Source organism: Canis lupus, chromosome 14 (assembly GCF_048164855.1).
Source record: "Canis lupus baileyi chromosome 14, mCanLup2.hap1, whole genome shotgun sequence".
NCBI classification, from domain to species: domain Eukaryota; kingdom Metazoa; phylum Chordata; class Mammalia; order Carnivora; family Canidae; genus Canis; species Canis lupus.
In genome coordinates this window covers 31,117,222-31,133,991 of record NC_132851.1, presented here as the reverse complement: position 1 = coordinate 31,133,991, position 16,770 = coordinate 31,117,222, and the positions used below count along the sequence as shown (strand labels likewise).

General features: G+C 41.6%; 1 protein-coding gene and 1 long non-coding RNA gene across 15 annotated transcripts in view; one reads left to right on the top strand and one right to left on the bottom strand.

Annotated features, from left to right (window-relative positions):
- TMEM71 (transmembrane protein 71) overlaps window positions 1-16,196 on the top strand; it is a 44,913-nt gene extending 28,717 nt beyond the window's left edge. For 10 of the 14 annotated variants that reach the window (XM_072774550.1, XM_072774554.1, XM_072774552.1 and 7 more), the window contains 6 exons: window positions 2,079-2,135; window positions 3,057-3,230; window positions 6,912-6,987; window positions 10,718-10,779; window positions 10,873-10,933; window positions 13,614-16,196. In XM_072774550.1, coding sequence (XP_072630651.1) covers window positions 2,079-2,135; window positions 3,057-3,230; window positions 6,912-6,987; window positions 10,718-10,779; window positions 10,873-10,933; window positions 13,614-13,629 — 446 coding nt within the window. In that variant the 3' untranslated portion in view covers window positions 13,630-16,196. The remainder of the gene's footprint in view (window positions 1-2,078; window positions 2,136-3,056; window positions 3,231-6,911; window positions 6,988-10,717; window positions 10,780-10,872; window positions 10,934-13,613) is intronic. The other 4 variants (XM_072774548.1, XM_072774557.1, XM_072774558.1 and 1 more) reach the window with 2 other exon arrangements.
- On the bottom strand, window positions 8,536-13,191 carry LOC140603864 (uncharacterized). Its single transcript, XR_012006845.1, has 3 exons — window positions 13,090-13,191; window positions 11,486-11,588; window positions 8,536-8,893 (listed from the first exon to the last, which is right to left on the bottom strand). It is a non-coding gene; the product is annotated as an uncharacterized lncRNA (long non-coding RNA).
- Window positions 16,197-16,770: the final 574 nt, after the last annotated feature.

Below are 16,770 nucleotides of genomic sequence, written 5' to 3'. Positions count from 1 at the left end.
AGAACACAGTACAGTTGTTAAGTATAGCGACTCTGTTATTTAACCCATCTCTAGAACTTACTCTTCTAGCATAACTGAACCTCTATACCCATTGAACAGCAACACCCCATTCCCCACCCCCATTCCAGCCCCTGGAAACCACCATTCTATTCTCTATGTCTGTGACTGACGATCTTAGGTACTTCGTGCAAGTAGAGTCATGCAGTATTTGTCCTCCTATGACTGATTCATCTCATTTAGCATAACGTCCCCCAGGGTTCAGCCATGGCTTTGCAAATGGCAGGATTTTCTTTATTCGTTCATCAGTTGATGAATGCTTGGGTCGTTTTGGTAACGTGGCCATCGGGAATAGCACCACAACCCACATGGTCCAGGGACTCCTCTGCAGCTCGGTCATTCCTGGATGATCCCTATGTTTCGCTTCCTGCGTTTCCTTTCTCTATGGCAACCGGCAGGGATGCTTCTGCAGATGCTTTGTCAAGCGGCCGCAGGGTGTGGGTGGGATGGTGGGAGGGAGACCGCAAGGTTGGCAGAAATTCCCCAGTCCAAAAGCACCCCCTCATTTGCTCAGTATCCAGGCTGAGTGGGAGGGGAGCACCACATGCAGAGTCAGCCCACCAGCCTGGGCTGGAAGGCCTCTCTCCCCACTTGAAGCCTCAAACTCAAATCAGCTCCAGCCTCCACAAAGATGAGCACTGATCCCGTCTCTATGGTTGCTGTGGTCTAAGTTGTTCTGGCGGCTTCACATGTCTCATCCTCCCTGCCCCTCTACCAGAACCCTCTATTTATTAGCACATCCTACTGAGTGCTAACAATATGCTCCGCCTTAGAGCTGATGTCTGGCGCTGGGGCAGATGAAGTGGCCTTTTTCTCATGGTGCTTTCAGTCTAGAAGGGAGGCAGATATTAAACAAAAACCACACAAATTATGTATTATATGGTATGTGTTTATATAATAATTACAAAATCATACATTATGATTTGCCCTGTGAAGGCAGAGTGCAGGGTGTTTTGACAAAAGTAAGGGCAATCAGGAAGATACAGAAAATGTAGGAAAATACAGATGTTCTCCGCTAGTAAGTGCTGAAAGAGTTGCTGAAAGAGCACTAATGGTCGAGATTCCTTCTACACTTGGTCTGCTCCCTCTGTGATAGGGTTTCACAACCTCAGCATTATTCACACTTGGAACTGGACAATCCTTCATTGTGAGGCCTGCCCCATGTATTATAGGATGTTAACCGCATCCCTGGGCTCTATTCATTAGACGCCAGTAGCAATTCTCTCCCCACCACCACCAATTTGTGACAGAAAAAAAAAAATCTTCAGACATTGCCAGATGTCCCTGGGGGCAGAAATCTCCAGTTAAGGAGTGTTGTTATATGAGGACTCCATGTGTATTTTGGGGTTCCACAATCTCTCCCAGCTCCCGGAATGGGGCTGGGAGTCTCTCATTGCTGAGCGAGCACTTCAACACAGAGCAGTCCTCACCTTATACTCATGCTCCAGATTGCCTACAGAATAAATCTTAGCTCCTGAGTTTGACCCATGAGGCCCTTCATGATCAGACCCCTGCTTAGCAGTCCAACCAGGATCACCTCCTGGGAGTGCCCACACTCACATGCTCCCCTATTTAGCCTTGTAAGGGAACTCACTCTTCTGGGAACACCCTCCCCCATGTTCTCTCCTGGGTTAATGTCTTTCCTTCCTCTCTTCCTCCTTCTCCACCTCCCCTCCTCTTTATTCTGTCTCTATCTTTCCTTCTTCCCGCTGTCTCCCTGGCACTCCTACTCATCAAGTTGTCACTTAAGTATCGTCTCATCCATGAAGCCTCCCTGGATTCCCCCTGATGGACTCAGGTGCTCCTTCCTTGATTCTCACTGGATGCCTTCTGCTGCCCTTCATGGTAACATTGACCACACTGCATCCTAATTGCTGGTGTGTACGCCTGTCCCTCTCCAAACCACAGCCTTCTTGAATGAAAAAAGAAATGTTAAGATATCTATTATGTTTTATCCAGCATTTCAAGATATTTTACAGAGGGAGAACTCCCTTCACAGCTTTTCTCTATCTCCTCACCAGGAGTTAAGGCACATGAGGACAGAGACATCATCTTCACCATTGTATCCCAGCAGCTAGGTCAGTTCCTTATATAGAATCACATCCAGTAAATGTTTGCTGAATGAATGAATGAATGAATGAATGAGACGTAGAAGGAGTTGGCTCTGCTATAGTTTGGTGCAATGAAGATGGGAGGTTGGGAAGCCTGGGTGGCTCAGTTAGTTAAGCATCAGACTCTTGATTTCAGCTCAGGTCGTGATCTCAGTGTTGGAGGATAAAGCCCCATGTAGGGCTCCATGCTCAACAGGAGAGACTGCTTGAGATTCTCTCTCTCTCCTTCTGCCCCTGCCTCCCTAAAATAAATAAGTAAATCTTAAAAAAAAAAAAAAGATGCGAGGCTCATATATTCATCACACATCTCTCCAATCCATCTCTACAACCCCCCCCCGCCCCCAATGCACTTGGGGATTAAGGGAGAGATACTTTATCTTCTTCTCTATGCAAGTCTTCGGCTACTATTTCATGATTTCTTGCAATGATTTCTTGCAACGCTCCCTGGATTTTACCACATACCAAAACCACATATTACTTTATCTACATGAAAACAAGGCTGAAGAGTGTGTGTCCAGTGCCACCCTCACTGAGAGCCACTCCAGCACCCCACTGCAGGTGGCATCGATTCCAGACTCCTCCACTGGGAAGTCAGTGCCTCCTCTGACCCACCCTCCCTCTCACTTTCCAGCCAGTCACATTCCACCAGGTCCCGTTGTTCCAACCACCTGGGACTGGGCCTCCCTCAGGACACTTTCACGCCTCTGGCCTTTGCTCTCATCACTGCACTGAAGAGCCTTTTCCTTGGGGGCCTTCAGACAGGAGGACACATTGCAAGGCCACCAAACCTGGGAGCCATCTCCCATCCGACTCCCGAGGTGTTGCTATGGGGATGACCACTGGCCATCTCGCAGGGAGAGTCACTGACCACATGCCCTCTTTTTCCAGAAGAGGATCCTGACTGGCCGCTGACTGATGCCTGGGAGTCGGAGGGGACGACAGCAGCCTCCACCTGCGGCCCTGCCATGTCCCAGACTCCCCGACAAAACACCCACAACGGGGCTCTCCAGACTCATGGGATGGCTTCGGAACATCTCCCAGGGAACATTTTGGATCATGCAAGTGAGTTTGTTTTGTTTTTTAATCTTTGCCACACCCAAAAAATTCTTCCTTTTGGGGCCAAAGAATGAGTTAAAGATGATTAAGGTGCACTTGGGAATCGGCCTGTGGGAGCAGGGGAGGACCGGGCTGCTGCAGCACCTGGTGACGCATGCACAGAGGAGGTGCCTGCTTTTGGGGTGTCATCTCGGAGGCACCAGAAGGACTGGCTTTGCAGCATTTTCTTTCTTTAAAAAAATAAAATAAACCCAAAGACATTTGGCAAAATGTTAAGCTTTGCTAAAGTTGGGTGATAACGTACACAGGTGCCTGGGATTTTATTTTTCATACTTAGCTAAGGACGTGACATATTCTATAAGAAGAAAAAGAAAGGAAGGAAGAAGAAAACCCCCTTGAATGCAATGCCTCAGGCAAGGGAAAGTCAAAATATATAAAGGTATTGGTATTTCCTGTCAGGAGTAGATCTGAAATACATCCAACAGGCATGTTCTTCACCCATCAGTTTGCCAACATCGGATTAATCATGTTCGCACACAGCGCTGCGGCATCAGGGCTCCGTCCTGGTTGCCAAGGTTCAAAGCCCAGCCCCCTCCTTGTTCGCTGTAACTCAGAAGCAGGTCAGCCAGTTCTCTAAAACAACATTTTCATCTCTAAGTGGAGATAGCATAGTTCCTACCTTGTAATGACAAAAATAATTCATGGAAAGCACTTGGCATCCCATGTCATGGATCCTAAGGACTCAACATGTATGTGAGATTATGATTACAAAAGACTGAGGTCAAGCAGGAAAAAAAAAAAAACTTCTCTTTATCTGTCTTCACAAAACCGTAAACATGCACCTCACTGACCATCCTTCCTTTCCCAAAGGCCAATATACCCCCTTCCCTTCTGTTCCCTAGTCAGCTACTAGGTGTTACAGCTTTCAGAGTTTCCTTCCAGCTGCTGGGATGACAGAAAAAGCACCTTTTATTGTTTAGACAGTTTCCCGATGATCCACAGCCACCTCCTCCAGGGATCCTGCCCTGTTTTCTGGGGAGGGGGCAGTATTAAGTGACCCTCTGGGCTTTCAGGCTTCCCCCTCTCGCCCCCATTTTCTGCACTGCTCTTGCATATTTATTTCTGTGTCTGGTCCCCTGGACTGTGAACTACTTGAGGATGGGCAATATTGTCTCGGTTGTGTATGGATTCCAGCCTTCCCACAAAACACCTGGTACAGAGCAGGTGCTCCAAAACTGGACCAATTAGGTGTGCTGTCTCTATTTTACAGATAAGCATACTCATGAGTAGACAGGGCTATTAAGTCTTTGCACATGTGTTTTGCTGTGTCGGGAATGTGTCTCCCCCCTGCTATACCTAGAAGACCCCCCCACTCTTTCAAGGCCCAAATCAAAGAATACCTTGGTGGGGGGAGGTCTTTTCTGTTCCTCCCTTCTAGCTGGGGGAGGTAACACTTCCCTGTGATCCTTCCCCAGCGCTCTGAGTCTATTGCTATGAAAGGGATTTTCCTCTTCTCGATCTGATTCTGAAGGCCTGGGGTGGACGAGGTCTCCATCTGATTCTATTTTGTCTCCTTCACATGTGGGTTGTGATCGTGCAGTCTAGGCGATGTTTGGCCCACAAAGGAGAGAGGCGTGCCCGACATCATCTCTGCTAGTCACGATGTTTTGAGTTCCCGTGGATGGATGAATCAGTAACAGAATGTATTTGGTTCATTAATGAAAATTCCGGGCCTAGATTTTTCAGATTTCTGCCAGTCTCTACTTCTGTGGTCTCTTGTCTTCTATGTCAGCTTTACTCTTTGAAAAGGCTATTATTACTCTATGGTGGTTCTTGGTGGCTGAGTGCCTGCAACTTCCCAGATTCTTCAGTCAGAGGAAAGAGGTGATGGCCTTCTGGAGTTATGATAAGAGATGACGGCCTTCTCAAGTTATGATAAGAGGCACCCAGTTTCACTGGTTCTGGAAGGGTCCCATTTACATGGAAAAAAAAAAAAAAAACAATCACTGTCGCTAAGTCTGTGAAGCCCCAAATGGTTGGAAGGGGATCAAATGCCAATGAGGGCACTCGGTCTCTAAGTGAACCATGCTCTAAGAGAAGTGAGGCCATCACTCCAGCGCCACCAAAGAACAGCAGATAGGTGCTGACCATTCTCAGTAAGCTTGCAATCTAGTGGGGAAATCTGGAGAAAGAAAACAGCAATTTTAATTCACTATGATGAGATTGCTGATGCAAATGCATGAGGGATGATGGGGCTACAGAGAGGGAACCACTGAGGGCCACAGGGGAATTGAGGAAATCAAGGAGGAGTTCTTGAAGGAAGTGACAGTTAAGCTAGGCCAAACTGGATCCTAGAGAAATGGCTCCTGAAGGAAGGAACTAGTGAATACTTTGTATCAAATCATACAATCGTATCTTTGTAGAATTTGAATTTAAACCAGTCTCTGTTCACTGTTCGAGTCTAACGATTTTAGCAGTTTGTCAAGCTGGACTTGTTTCTGTGAGGAAATGTTTTCCAAATTCCACATCAAATCAGAGGCAGCTAAGAATACAAACACACTTTAGAAGGATGGTTGAGTGTTCAGCTGAACCCACAATAACTTATTTAATTCACAGTATACATGAAATACTGTACATTTGCAGTGACATCATTCACAACTGCTATATTTTGCATTGCCAATCTTCAGTACTCCACCCACATTATGGACTAAGTAGGTTTTGTTAGCTGACTCAATCTTCATTCATAGCATAAATAGCAAAAATAAATACATTCACAGCACAAAGTCATTCCAAGTTTTAAACAACTGTTGCAAAATTGAGCTTTTGAAGCATTTGGTAGAAATTAAGTTGAGGTCTGTTTATCCTTTCCTTTAGCTCTTTTATGTGATCATCCTTAAGCCAGCTCTGCTTTTTTTTAGGTGACTGGAGTAATATTCAGGTTCACAATTTAACTCCTATGATTATGATTGCTGGAGGACCTGCTGTCATTTCCACTGTGGCTCTAGGGCACTGAAATATTTTACCGATAGCAGAGTTTTGCGAGGACAAATAGTTCGTAATATATGTTCCCTTTTTCGCCCTCTAGAGACTACCAATATGCAAAGTTGCAATTCTCTGTCAGGCCAAATAGTGTGTCCTGGCTAGGCATAGTTTTGAAAATTTGGCTCTGACACCTTGGAGCTGTGTGACCTTGGGCAAATTTCATCATCTCCTCGGTCTTGGTCTTCTCGCGTGCAGAGCGATGACAGTGGCTCCTACCTCACAGGTTGTTATGTCGATTCAATGAGGTCTGAAAGCTCTTTGTGAATTATAAGGCACTCTACAAATTTAAGGCATCATCGTCATCATCATCAGAATGAGATTTCTGACATTAGCATACATTCCACACAGCCTTTCCCCAGCATTACAGTAAAAGGCAAGCCCCAAACAGTTTGTGTAGCATAAGCATTTCTTAATGACAGAAAAGATTTTATTATTTGCTAAAATTATCTAATGAATAGATGGATCTGCACAACATTTGATAATTTTATCTTGTTACTTATGGCAAATTGCGTGAGCTGACATACATTTGAAACTGTTTTGTGAGTTTTTTTTTTGGTGTATAAAGAGGAAATTTTATTACAGTATTGTTGTTCCAGGATTATCAGCAATGAATTCTAATCCATTTATTTTTCTTTTACCCATCAGAAACCAGTTTGTGGCGAGAGGTCTCCTTTCAAGCAATTCTGCTGGCTGTGTGCTTCATCGTCTGTGCATGTGCAAGGTAATTCAGAGTTTATTTTCATGCAGCAGTGTTTCATAATTAATAAAGCTGTAATTGATTGATAATTTCCTTACCTGATTCCACAATGCATTTTCAGTAGCTCTGTGGTTAAGATTTATTCATTTACCTGTGCCCCTTAAGTGCCCCTTTTTCTATCACTTGCCCCTCTCGTTATCTCACAAAGTGTACAAAAGCCAGTGGATCTTGCTAGAAATTGGATTTTATTATGCATCCTCCTTTGTTTAAATCCTCAGTGACTCCCTGTTACGGATAAGACCTGAGTAACCCTGCTTGGAATTCAAGGGCATTTGAACTCCCAGTAAGAGAACTTGGAGTCCCCACTGGGACTCCATCTTTCTCATTATACTTTTATATCCTAACATAAAATATCTGTTCCAGGGAAGCCCATTCAGCATCTCAGATCACATAATACTCTTGGCTGATGATAGGCTCTTCTCTGTTCTATCCTCTGTCCAGCATGTCATTCCTATTCTTTTCTTGTCTAAATCTCTGGAGTGGTGGTCAAGTCCCTTCTATGAGAACTGCACTCATGCTCATGCCTCAAGGCCTTTGCACTTGCTGTTTATTCAACCCACTACAATCTTCTCTAGAAAGCCTCATAACATGGGTCCTTACTTCTTTCTGGAATCTATTCAAATGTCACATCACCAGAGAGACATTCCCTAACAACCTTGTATAAATAGCATATCACCCTCTACCACTCACACCTCGCTTTACTTTTTTTCAGAGCACTCATCCACCAGACCTATTACATGTTCACTTGTTTGAATTTTAATGATCTATCTCTCCCTGCAAGAATGTGAGCTCCATGAGAGCAGAGACATTGTGTGTCTCCTTCACTTCTATGTCCCTAGTGGCAAGGATTTGTCAATATTTGTTGAATCAATGAGACAGGGATAAATAATTGGTTCAGACCCAGGGTCTTTGGGGTGCTTGTGCTCTTGTCAGCAAGTATTGCTTGCTCTTAGGTCTCACCTCTTGAGGGTCGAATACCTCACATCACTTGGGAGAGTTGTGTTTTTAAATACAAAGTCCTGGATCCCAACCCTTGAGATACTAATTTAGATCTAGTGAAAATCTGTATTTTAAAACAAGCATCCTAGATAATAAATAAGTAGAGAAGTATTTTTAAGTTTAAGAAGTTAAACATAAAGAAGTATTGAGGATCCCTGCATGGCTCAGCGGTTTAGCACCTGCCTTTGGCCCAGGGCGCGATCCTGGAGTCTTAGGATCGAGTCCTGCATTGGGCTCCTGCATGGAGCCTGCTTCTCCCTCTGCCTCTCTCTCTCTCTCTCTCTCTCTCTCTCTCTCTCTCTGTGTGAGGGGGTCTCTCATGAATAGATAAATAAAATCTTAAAAAAAGAAGTATTAGGTATTTTTAGATCACAATGGGACCAAAAGAACAAAAAGTGGGGGAGGTCCCATGGTTAAATTCTGCATTGTATATCCCAAGTCAGAGGATCATGTATGCATTAGCATAATTAGGCCCAGTGAAATAACACAGTGAAGAAATATGATTACCTTTATTTAACTTAGTATTTCTTAACTGTAGTTGATCATGGAAACTTCTCTTTTAGTTCATGGGACTATTAATGAAATGTTCCTCTTCAGTTAATTCCTGTAGTTACTTCCCTTCTCCCTTAAGAAGGGAGCTTAATTCCCCATCCGTTGAGTGTGAGCTGCATTTAGAAACTTGCTTCCAAAAAACAGAGGATGGAAAGGGGGAAAAAGGGAACTTCATGGCCAAGAAACGTAGCAAACATGACCTCAGATGCTCAGATGGTCAAGGTTAACATCAACAGGGATGAGTTATACTCATAGCATGTACTCTTGATACGATGTGGTAAGACTGACACTTCACCTCTGTGGTCTTCTGGACTCCAATCTAACCAGAGAAAAACTTAAATTAAGGGAAATTTTACATATTATATGATCAGGACTTCTCAAAACTGCCAAGGTCATCAAAACCAAGGAGAGTCTGAGGAATTGTCATAACCTAGAGGAACCCAATGAGACATGACCAAATATCATGAGGCATCCTGGAAGGCATCATGGAACGTGGTTAAGTTAGGGAAAAACTGTAAAGTCCAAATGACGGGTTGAATGTGAACCAATGTCATTCCTTCATTATGACAGTATGCCATAGTAGTGTAAGATGCTGATCCTTGGGGATGCTTGGTGAGGGGTATATGAGAACCCTCTGTGATATTTTTGCAACTTCTCTGTATCTCTAAAGTTATTTGAAAATAAAGAGATTTATTTAAGTAAGAGATTGGTTATAAGAAAAATTATTATTATGGGTAGCAGCATGGATGAACCTCAGACACAAGAGTCTGTATGATTGCCAATACATGTAAAATATAAGGAAAGGCAAAATGAATCCATTGTTATAAATATAATAATAGTGGTTGATGGGGTTCCTGGGTGAGTGAGTTAGTTAAGGGTCTGACTCTTGATTTTGGCTCAGGTCATGATCTTAGGGTCATGAGATCGAGCCCCACATGGGGCTCCACGCTGGGCACAGAGCCTGCTTAAAATTCTGACTCTCCCACTTCCTCTGCCCCTCCCAACCTTCTCTCACTCTCTTAAAAAAAGAAGAAGAAGAAGAATTGTAATTAATTCTGGGGAAAAGAGTAGGAAGGATGGCAAAGGAAATGTTAGAGACTGCTGAAAATATTCTATATCTTGATCTGGGTAGTGAATACAGGCGTTCAGTTTAAAAACAAAACAAAACAAAACCCAAAACCAAGATGTGCACTTTAAATGCTTTACTGTTATTTGTTAAGTCACAATTAAAAAAAATTTAAATGCACACAAAGAGATGTCTAAAAGGGTATTCATTGATATTTAATAATGGCTACTTTAGGTCAATGGAGATTTTTAGTGATATTTTCTTTTCCCTTTTGTACCTATTTATAATTTTTTTCACTGATTCATGTTCTGAAAATAAAAACAATAAGGAAATTATTCTTTTAAAAAACATGGTATGCCTGGTATGCCTGGTTTGTTCAGTCGGCTAATTGTCTGGCTTTGGCTCGGGTCATGATCCCAGGGTCCTGGGATGGAGCCCCACCTTGGGCTCCCTGCTCAACCAGGAAGCCTGCTTCTCCCTCTCCCTCTGTCTGTGGCTCCCCCTGCTAGTGCTCTCTCTCTGTGTAATCAATTAATTAATTGTTTTTTTAGAAATCCACCCTGTGAAACAGTAACCATCAAATTTGTAAAACCCCAAAATTTTAACGCTTTTTTGGGCAAGGTTTTAAAGCAGTTGGCACACGGATTTTCTCCTTCAACTTTTCTAGAAATTTTATACTTTTGTGGTTACATTTCAGACTACGACTCATTTTGAGTGAAACAGTTAAATTTTGTGTTGAGGTGTGATGTATATGTCGAGGTTCCTTCTCTTGTGTGTAGATATACAATTGTTTCAACATAATTGTTGAGAAAGCTGTCCTTTCCCCATCAAACTACTTTTGCTCCTCTGATAAGACTCAGTTAACTGTATCCATATGGGTTCACTTCTGGTCTTTTCTTTCCGTTCTATGCCATTGACCCTCATGTCTTTCCTTTGACCAATACCACACTATCTTTATTATTGTTGTTATAGTAACTCTTAAAGTACATCATAAGCATTTAGTCACTCTAAAAGAACATCTCATGTATTGGAAATGCATAATTAGTTTGCTAAGCCTGACAAATTCTGTTGTTTCAGATGGTTTCTGGGAGGAATATCAGTCAGTGTCTTCACATGCTCATTAATGATAACTATTGCCTGTAAGTAACCATTTCTCAAATTATTTCTCCGATCCCTGTATTTTATTGGTCATTCAAAAATAATTCTTAAATATTTTCTCTTTCTTATTCAAGATACTGTCAAGTCATTATTTCTCGGCCTTGCCAGCTATGTCAAAACCACCACTTGTGCTCAGTAAGTGTTGACTGTGTTATCACTGTCTGGACAAAGATGACTATGATCTATTCTCTGAGAATGCTTTTTGCTGAGTAATAGATGGCAATGACTACATACAGGAAAGGTCCTGATTCTTTCTTGAGAAATACTTCCTGTTAATGCTAAAATCTAATGGCATTATCATCCTGTCTCTTAAATTCTGACAAATTTCTCAAAATAGAGAATTAAGCTTTAAGGCAGTAGGGCTTAACAAATAACACGACTTTAAAAATTTTAAATCATTTCAAAGTGCCTTTATAGATTCATAGCACTGCCCTTTATAAATACCACCTCTTAAGAGGACTTTATCTTATAGTTTCCCAAATAGCTGGCAAACCGCCCATGAAATGGTCTCAGTTACGAAGTGTGGTGTTTCTCTACCATCTCTCACTCACTTAACGATCCCCCTGTGTGCTGACTGTCATGGCTCATCATATTTCAAAGGGTTACTGGGGTCTGGGTGAAATGCTCACAGAATTTCAAACAGTCTGAAAAACACCATCTCCTTGCAAGATGGATTGTGTTAATTACCTTCACTTCAATATGGCTGCCAGCGGTCAGCTCCCATGGCTTGAAGACGGATGTCTATAATTCAAATTAGTTTACTGGCCTTTGCTCTTGACACTGTGTTGCCCTATTTATGAAATCATTGTGTTAATTCTGAAATCACAAGGGGACTTAGTGAAGATTTATTTTGTTTAGGACTTCAGCCAGTATTGATTTCCTGACACTCTGAGCGATGTTTCTCTTCATTTCCTGGCATTCTAGCTTTCTGGGGGGCAGGCATTGATATAGCTAAGATTTGTTTAACCTCTTAGTTATAAAAGTGAGTCCTGAGGTCGCCCAAGAAATTCTTATTCTTTAGCCCTTGTGTATTAATGACATTTGTTCAAAACTCCTCTAAGATACTCACTTCCTTCCCTCTGGCTGCAGGCCACTCTCTAGGTCTGTAGAGACTTAGAAATGCACCTCACCTGGCATTAATGACAGATTTGCACCCACACTTAGCTTTCGGGGCTGAGATGTTGTACTATTCAGTACTGGACTAACCGACAATGTCTAAACGACCGATTCTCATGCAAAGTCCATCTTGCACCTCACTTTCAAAAGTAAAAACATTGTCATTGTTTGTCAGATGGTATGGATTGTTTAAATCCCTTCTCTTTGGGTTTTAAGATGAACTTGTGCAATGAATCGGAAAGACAAGTATCATCTTGTTAAGAACTTGTAATGAGAACAGAGTTTCTCAAAGCATCAAAGCATGGCATCTGCTCTAGAAGCACCTGGAGAGCTTCTATCCTAATTCCAGCTCTTCTGAATCCAAATTTCTGGGGGATCTTTAACAACCTCTCTAGGTAACTCCTTGCATATTAACTGTGAGAACCTTGGAAAGATGATTTGTAAAATCTTTATCCCCTGATTTCTTTTTTTTTAATATTTCATTTATTCATGAGAGACAGAGAGAAAGAGACAGAGGGAGAAGCAGGCTCCCTGCAGGGAGCCTAATGCAGGATTCGATTCTAGGACCCTGGGAACATGGCCTGAACTGAAGGCAGATGCTCAACCACTGAGACACCCAGGTGCCCCTTGTGTCCATACTTTAACTTGTTCTTATTCCCTCTCCATTTTTGTCCTGTTTGCTGCCCCCTCCCTAGCCTCTTGTGCACACACTGTTGTATTTAAGATCTATTAAAACAAGAATCATTGACTTCATTTTTGTATCCATCTCAATGTCTTGGGAATAGTAGATACACCATAAATATTCATTAAGTTGAATGTATTTGCTGCATCATTTTTAAATTACTTCCTTTATAACCAAGAGCTCTATATCTGTATATTAAAGATTTTGCAACCCTCTCCCACACACCTAAACATATCCAGAAGTTAATAAGTCAAAGACATGGTTATTAATATCGAGAGGCGAGGATGACTCATAAGACTCCTCTGACAATCAAAGATGCAAATCTAAGGGGGTGGAGTACACACAATTCACCTCAACAAACATTAGTGGAGCAGCTATCCCATGCCTGTCCTACACTGTGCAAGGTAGATTAGATTAGGGGCCTATTCTTTCACACTTTATACTTCTCAAGTCCATCTCTTTTCATCCCATAATGTGATTTTCATTCAACCACCTTCTTTGTTCATCTTAAAGCCCGTGGGTTTGGGGACTATCCATATGGTTCACCATTGGCCCAAGTGTCTCTTTCAAATGAAGGTCATCACAGGTATCCCACGTTACCAATTATATGTGTTAGCATCAGCAAGATGCATTTTGCACATTTATGACATCATAGTAACGAGAGAGGTAACATCCATTCTCTCTACTCTTAACATATTGGAATGTGTGTTTCTATAGCTGGTGAATGAATGGGTAAACTTCAGGGAGTAGAAATATGGGGAAAACCCTATAAGGATTTCTGTTCTAGGGGAAGTGGTTCAGGTGGAAAAGAAAACAATATAAAATGGTAGTTAATTAAGTACCAAGCTGGAATAAAAATAAAAGTTACTTCAAGTTGAGGCTCTGCTCTTCCTAGTTATGATTACTCAAGCTAGTATGTGTGTGAGTGTATGTGTGTGTGCAGTGATTGCAGTAGTTATCACATTTCCTGTCTATCTGGATGAATCATGCATTTCTTTTCTCTTTTCTCTGATCTAGGTTTGCCAAAATTTGACAACCATTTAGGACTGTCTCTGATGAATGCCTTCAATCTGAATATCCAGAAATTGTCTGATTTGCAGTCTGCTTGGAATCAACCACATTATTGGAAGGCAGTGAGCAACTGGATAATCAAAAAAACATTTTAATTTGGTTATGTGTTTTTAAAAAGAAATCTCATTTTTGCCCTCATTCTTGTAATATGCTCGGGAAAATAATATTAATTTGTCTTTTCTATGCAAACCCTTAGCAGTTGAAAGGGAACAGACCAGGAAATGTGATAGAGAAGGAACCACCTGGGTAGATGTTCCCCTTTTATCCCCTGAGGCACGATTTTCAATTGTTAATTTTCATTTAGAGAATTCTATGAGGTGCTTGTAACAGTGCAGATTCCTGGACCTGCCTGCAAACACCTATCCCTTTACTGAAATGCTTTAATTGAATAATGTAAGCAAGTCTCTATAGTCAATAACCAACTTGAAAGTAAATAAATTGTAGTTTGCACATAAAATACAATGTAGAAAAAAAATTCATCCCCCACCCCCCCGCCCATTCCCGCCCCTAGGAGTGGCTTGATGGGAGTTGGTGTCAGCAGATGCCAGTTAATGGAAAATGGGCAGGAGAGAGCCTTTCTTTGGGAATGCACATTCTTCTTTTGAATCATTTTCCTTACAGTTTTCAGCCTTCTTGGGACTCATGATTACCTTTCATTCATGTGCAATTAAAATAAAGATATAAGAGAAAAAAATCTTTAAGGGCCAAATAAGTAAGGCAAAATACCAGAGTGCCTTGAAATGCATAAAAACGGTGCAGTTGCCCAGCCAACTGGAGGGTCATAGAAGAAACTGTCATTGCTTTTGCTTGGAGTATGTTCTTGAGGCAAACATGGCCTGCAACTCAAAGTTGTTCTCTGATATTCTCTGGCTAGACACCTGTGTGGAGAAGATTGTCTTTGCTAAAATGGTAATATCAGGATACTACTCTTTATATGATTTGTATTTAGTGAATTTGATTTGAAAAAAGTACTCTACTAGTAAGTAAATGAGGTCATCAGCAAATTATATATATGTATCTGTCATCTATCTATCTATCTATCTATCTATCTATCTATCTATCTATCTATCTATCTATCTCTATCTCCATAAGAGTGGTCATGGCAGAGAGCAATTGGACACTGTATTAGTTTGCTATAGCTGCTGTAACAAATTACCACAAACTGATGGCTTAAAATGACACAAATTTATTGTTTTACATCTCAGGAGTCTATAATCAAGGTGTTGGCAGTGCTGTTTTCCTTCTGGGGGCTTCAGGGAAGAATCTGTTTCCTTGCCAGTTTCAGCTTCTGCTGGCAAAGTGACTCCTTCCTCTTGCTTCAAGGCACACAACTCGCTTCAAGCATCACCTTCTCCTCTTCTGCAAGGAAATATCCCTTCACCTCTCTCTCAAAGAACACATGTGTTCATCTCTAATTATGACTTCCCTCGGAACATCAACAAATATATGCATAGAGTAGGGCAAACGGGAAGAGCAGGGAGGACTGGAGTGTCTGTTACCCTTATCACTAGAAATGACTGGAGGATTACTGGTGCATTAATTAAGATTCTGGAAAGAGCACATTGGAGTATCCCAGAGGATCATGTGGCAATGGCCGGGAGATAGAAGCAAATAAACTGCAAAAAGAAATGAAAAAAAGTTGGGAGAGACCCAAGAAATCATATCGTTAATGTCTATGTTGAAAGTGATAACAGCCTACTTACAGGAGATTTCAAGATTTTTTAGAGATATATTATTTAGGATATGTGATCATATCACATATGACTGATTTTTAAAATAATAGTGATTAAAAATGTAGAATTCAGTATTTTATACTTTCTTTAATAAAATCAAGTTTTTTTTAAATAAAGGATATATGTATTTACATTTAAATCCCATTCTGATCATCCGGGGTAATCTCCCTATCCCAAAAGCCTTAACATAATCCCAGCTGTAAATCCCTCTTGCTCTAGATAGTAATATTCACAGGTTCCAGTGATTATGACCTATATGTCTTCAGGGGCCATTAGTCAGCCTGCCATCCTATCTTCAGCTTAGGATAGATTTGCCCAACAACTTAATAGATCTGGGATGTGTCCCATACATTTTTTTTTTTAACAAGTAGGCAAACTGATCAGGAGAAGGTGGTCCTCAAACCACATTCATGGCATGCTTTGAAGAGGATTTAATGGGGAGCTAATTGCATAAGAGAGTCTCATTTTGATGCTCTCTCAGGAGAGCGTGCCTTGAGAATTTTTTATGTTTCCTATGTCTCTGTGTCGGAGACTCGTTTATACAGGGTCACTGGATTTACATGATAATAACTTTCAAAGTTAGATGCAGAAATAAAAATAATTTGGGGCGCCTGGTTAAGTGTCTACCTTTGGCTCAGGTCATGATTCCAGTGTCCTGAGTTTAAGCCCCACATGGGGCTCCTGCTCATCGGGGAATCTGCTTTTCCCTCTCCCTCTGCCCCTCCCATCTGCTTGTGTTCTCTCTGTCTTTCTCAAATGAATAATAAAAAATAAAATATTTTTTTAAAAACAGAAATGCAAATAATTATTTATAATTGTGTCATACTTTACTGTGTCCAGGACCTTTCCTCCCAAATTATATAAGCTTCCTATCACTGTTGTAACAATTGCCACAGACTTGATGATTTAAAACAAAACAAATTTATTGTCTTATGGTTCTGAAGGTCTGATGTCCCAAAATGAGTCTTAGGAGTCTACAATCAAGGTGTCAGCAGGCTGTGTTCCTTCTGGAGGCTCCAGAGAAGATCTCATTTCCTTGCTCTTCCAAATTCTGGAGGCTGCCTACATTCCTTGTCCCTTAGACCCTTCCTCCTTCCTCAAAACACACCCTTCTACTTCTGCTGTTATATCTTCTTTTCCAAATTCTGTCTTCTTTCTTCCTTCTTAGGAGGATTTTTGTGATCTTATTTTTTTTTTATTTTATTATTTATTCATGAAAGACATCCACACACAGAGAGAGAGAGAGAGGCAGAGACACAGGCAGAGGGAGAAGCAGGCTCCATGCAGGGAGCCTGACATGGGACTCGATCCTGAGTCTCCAGGATCACGCCCTGGGCTGAAGGTGGTGCTAAATCGTTGAGCCACCCAGG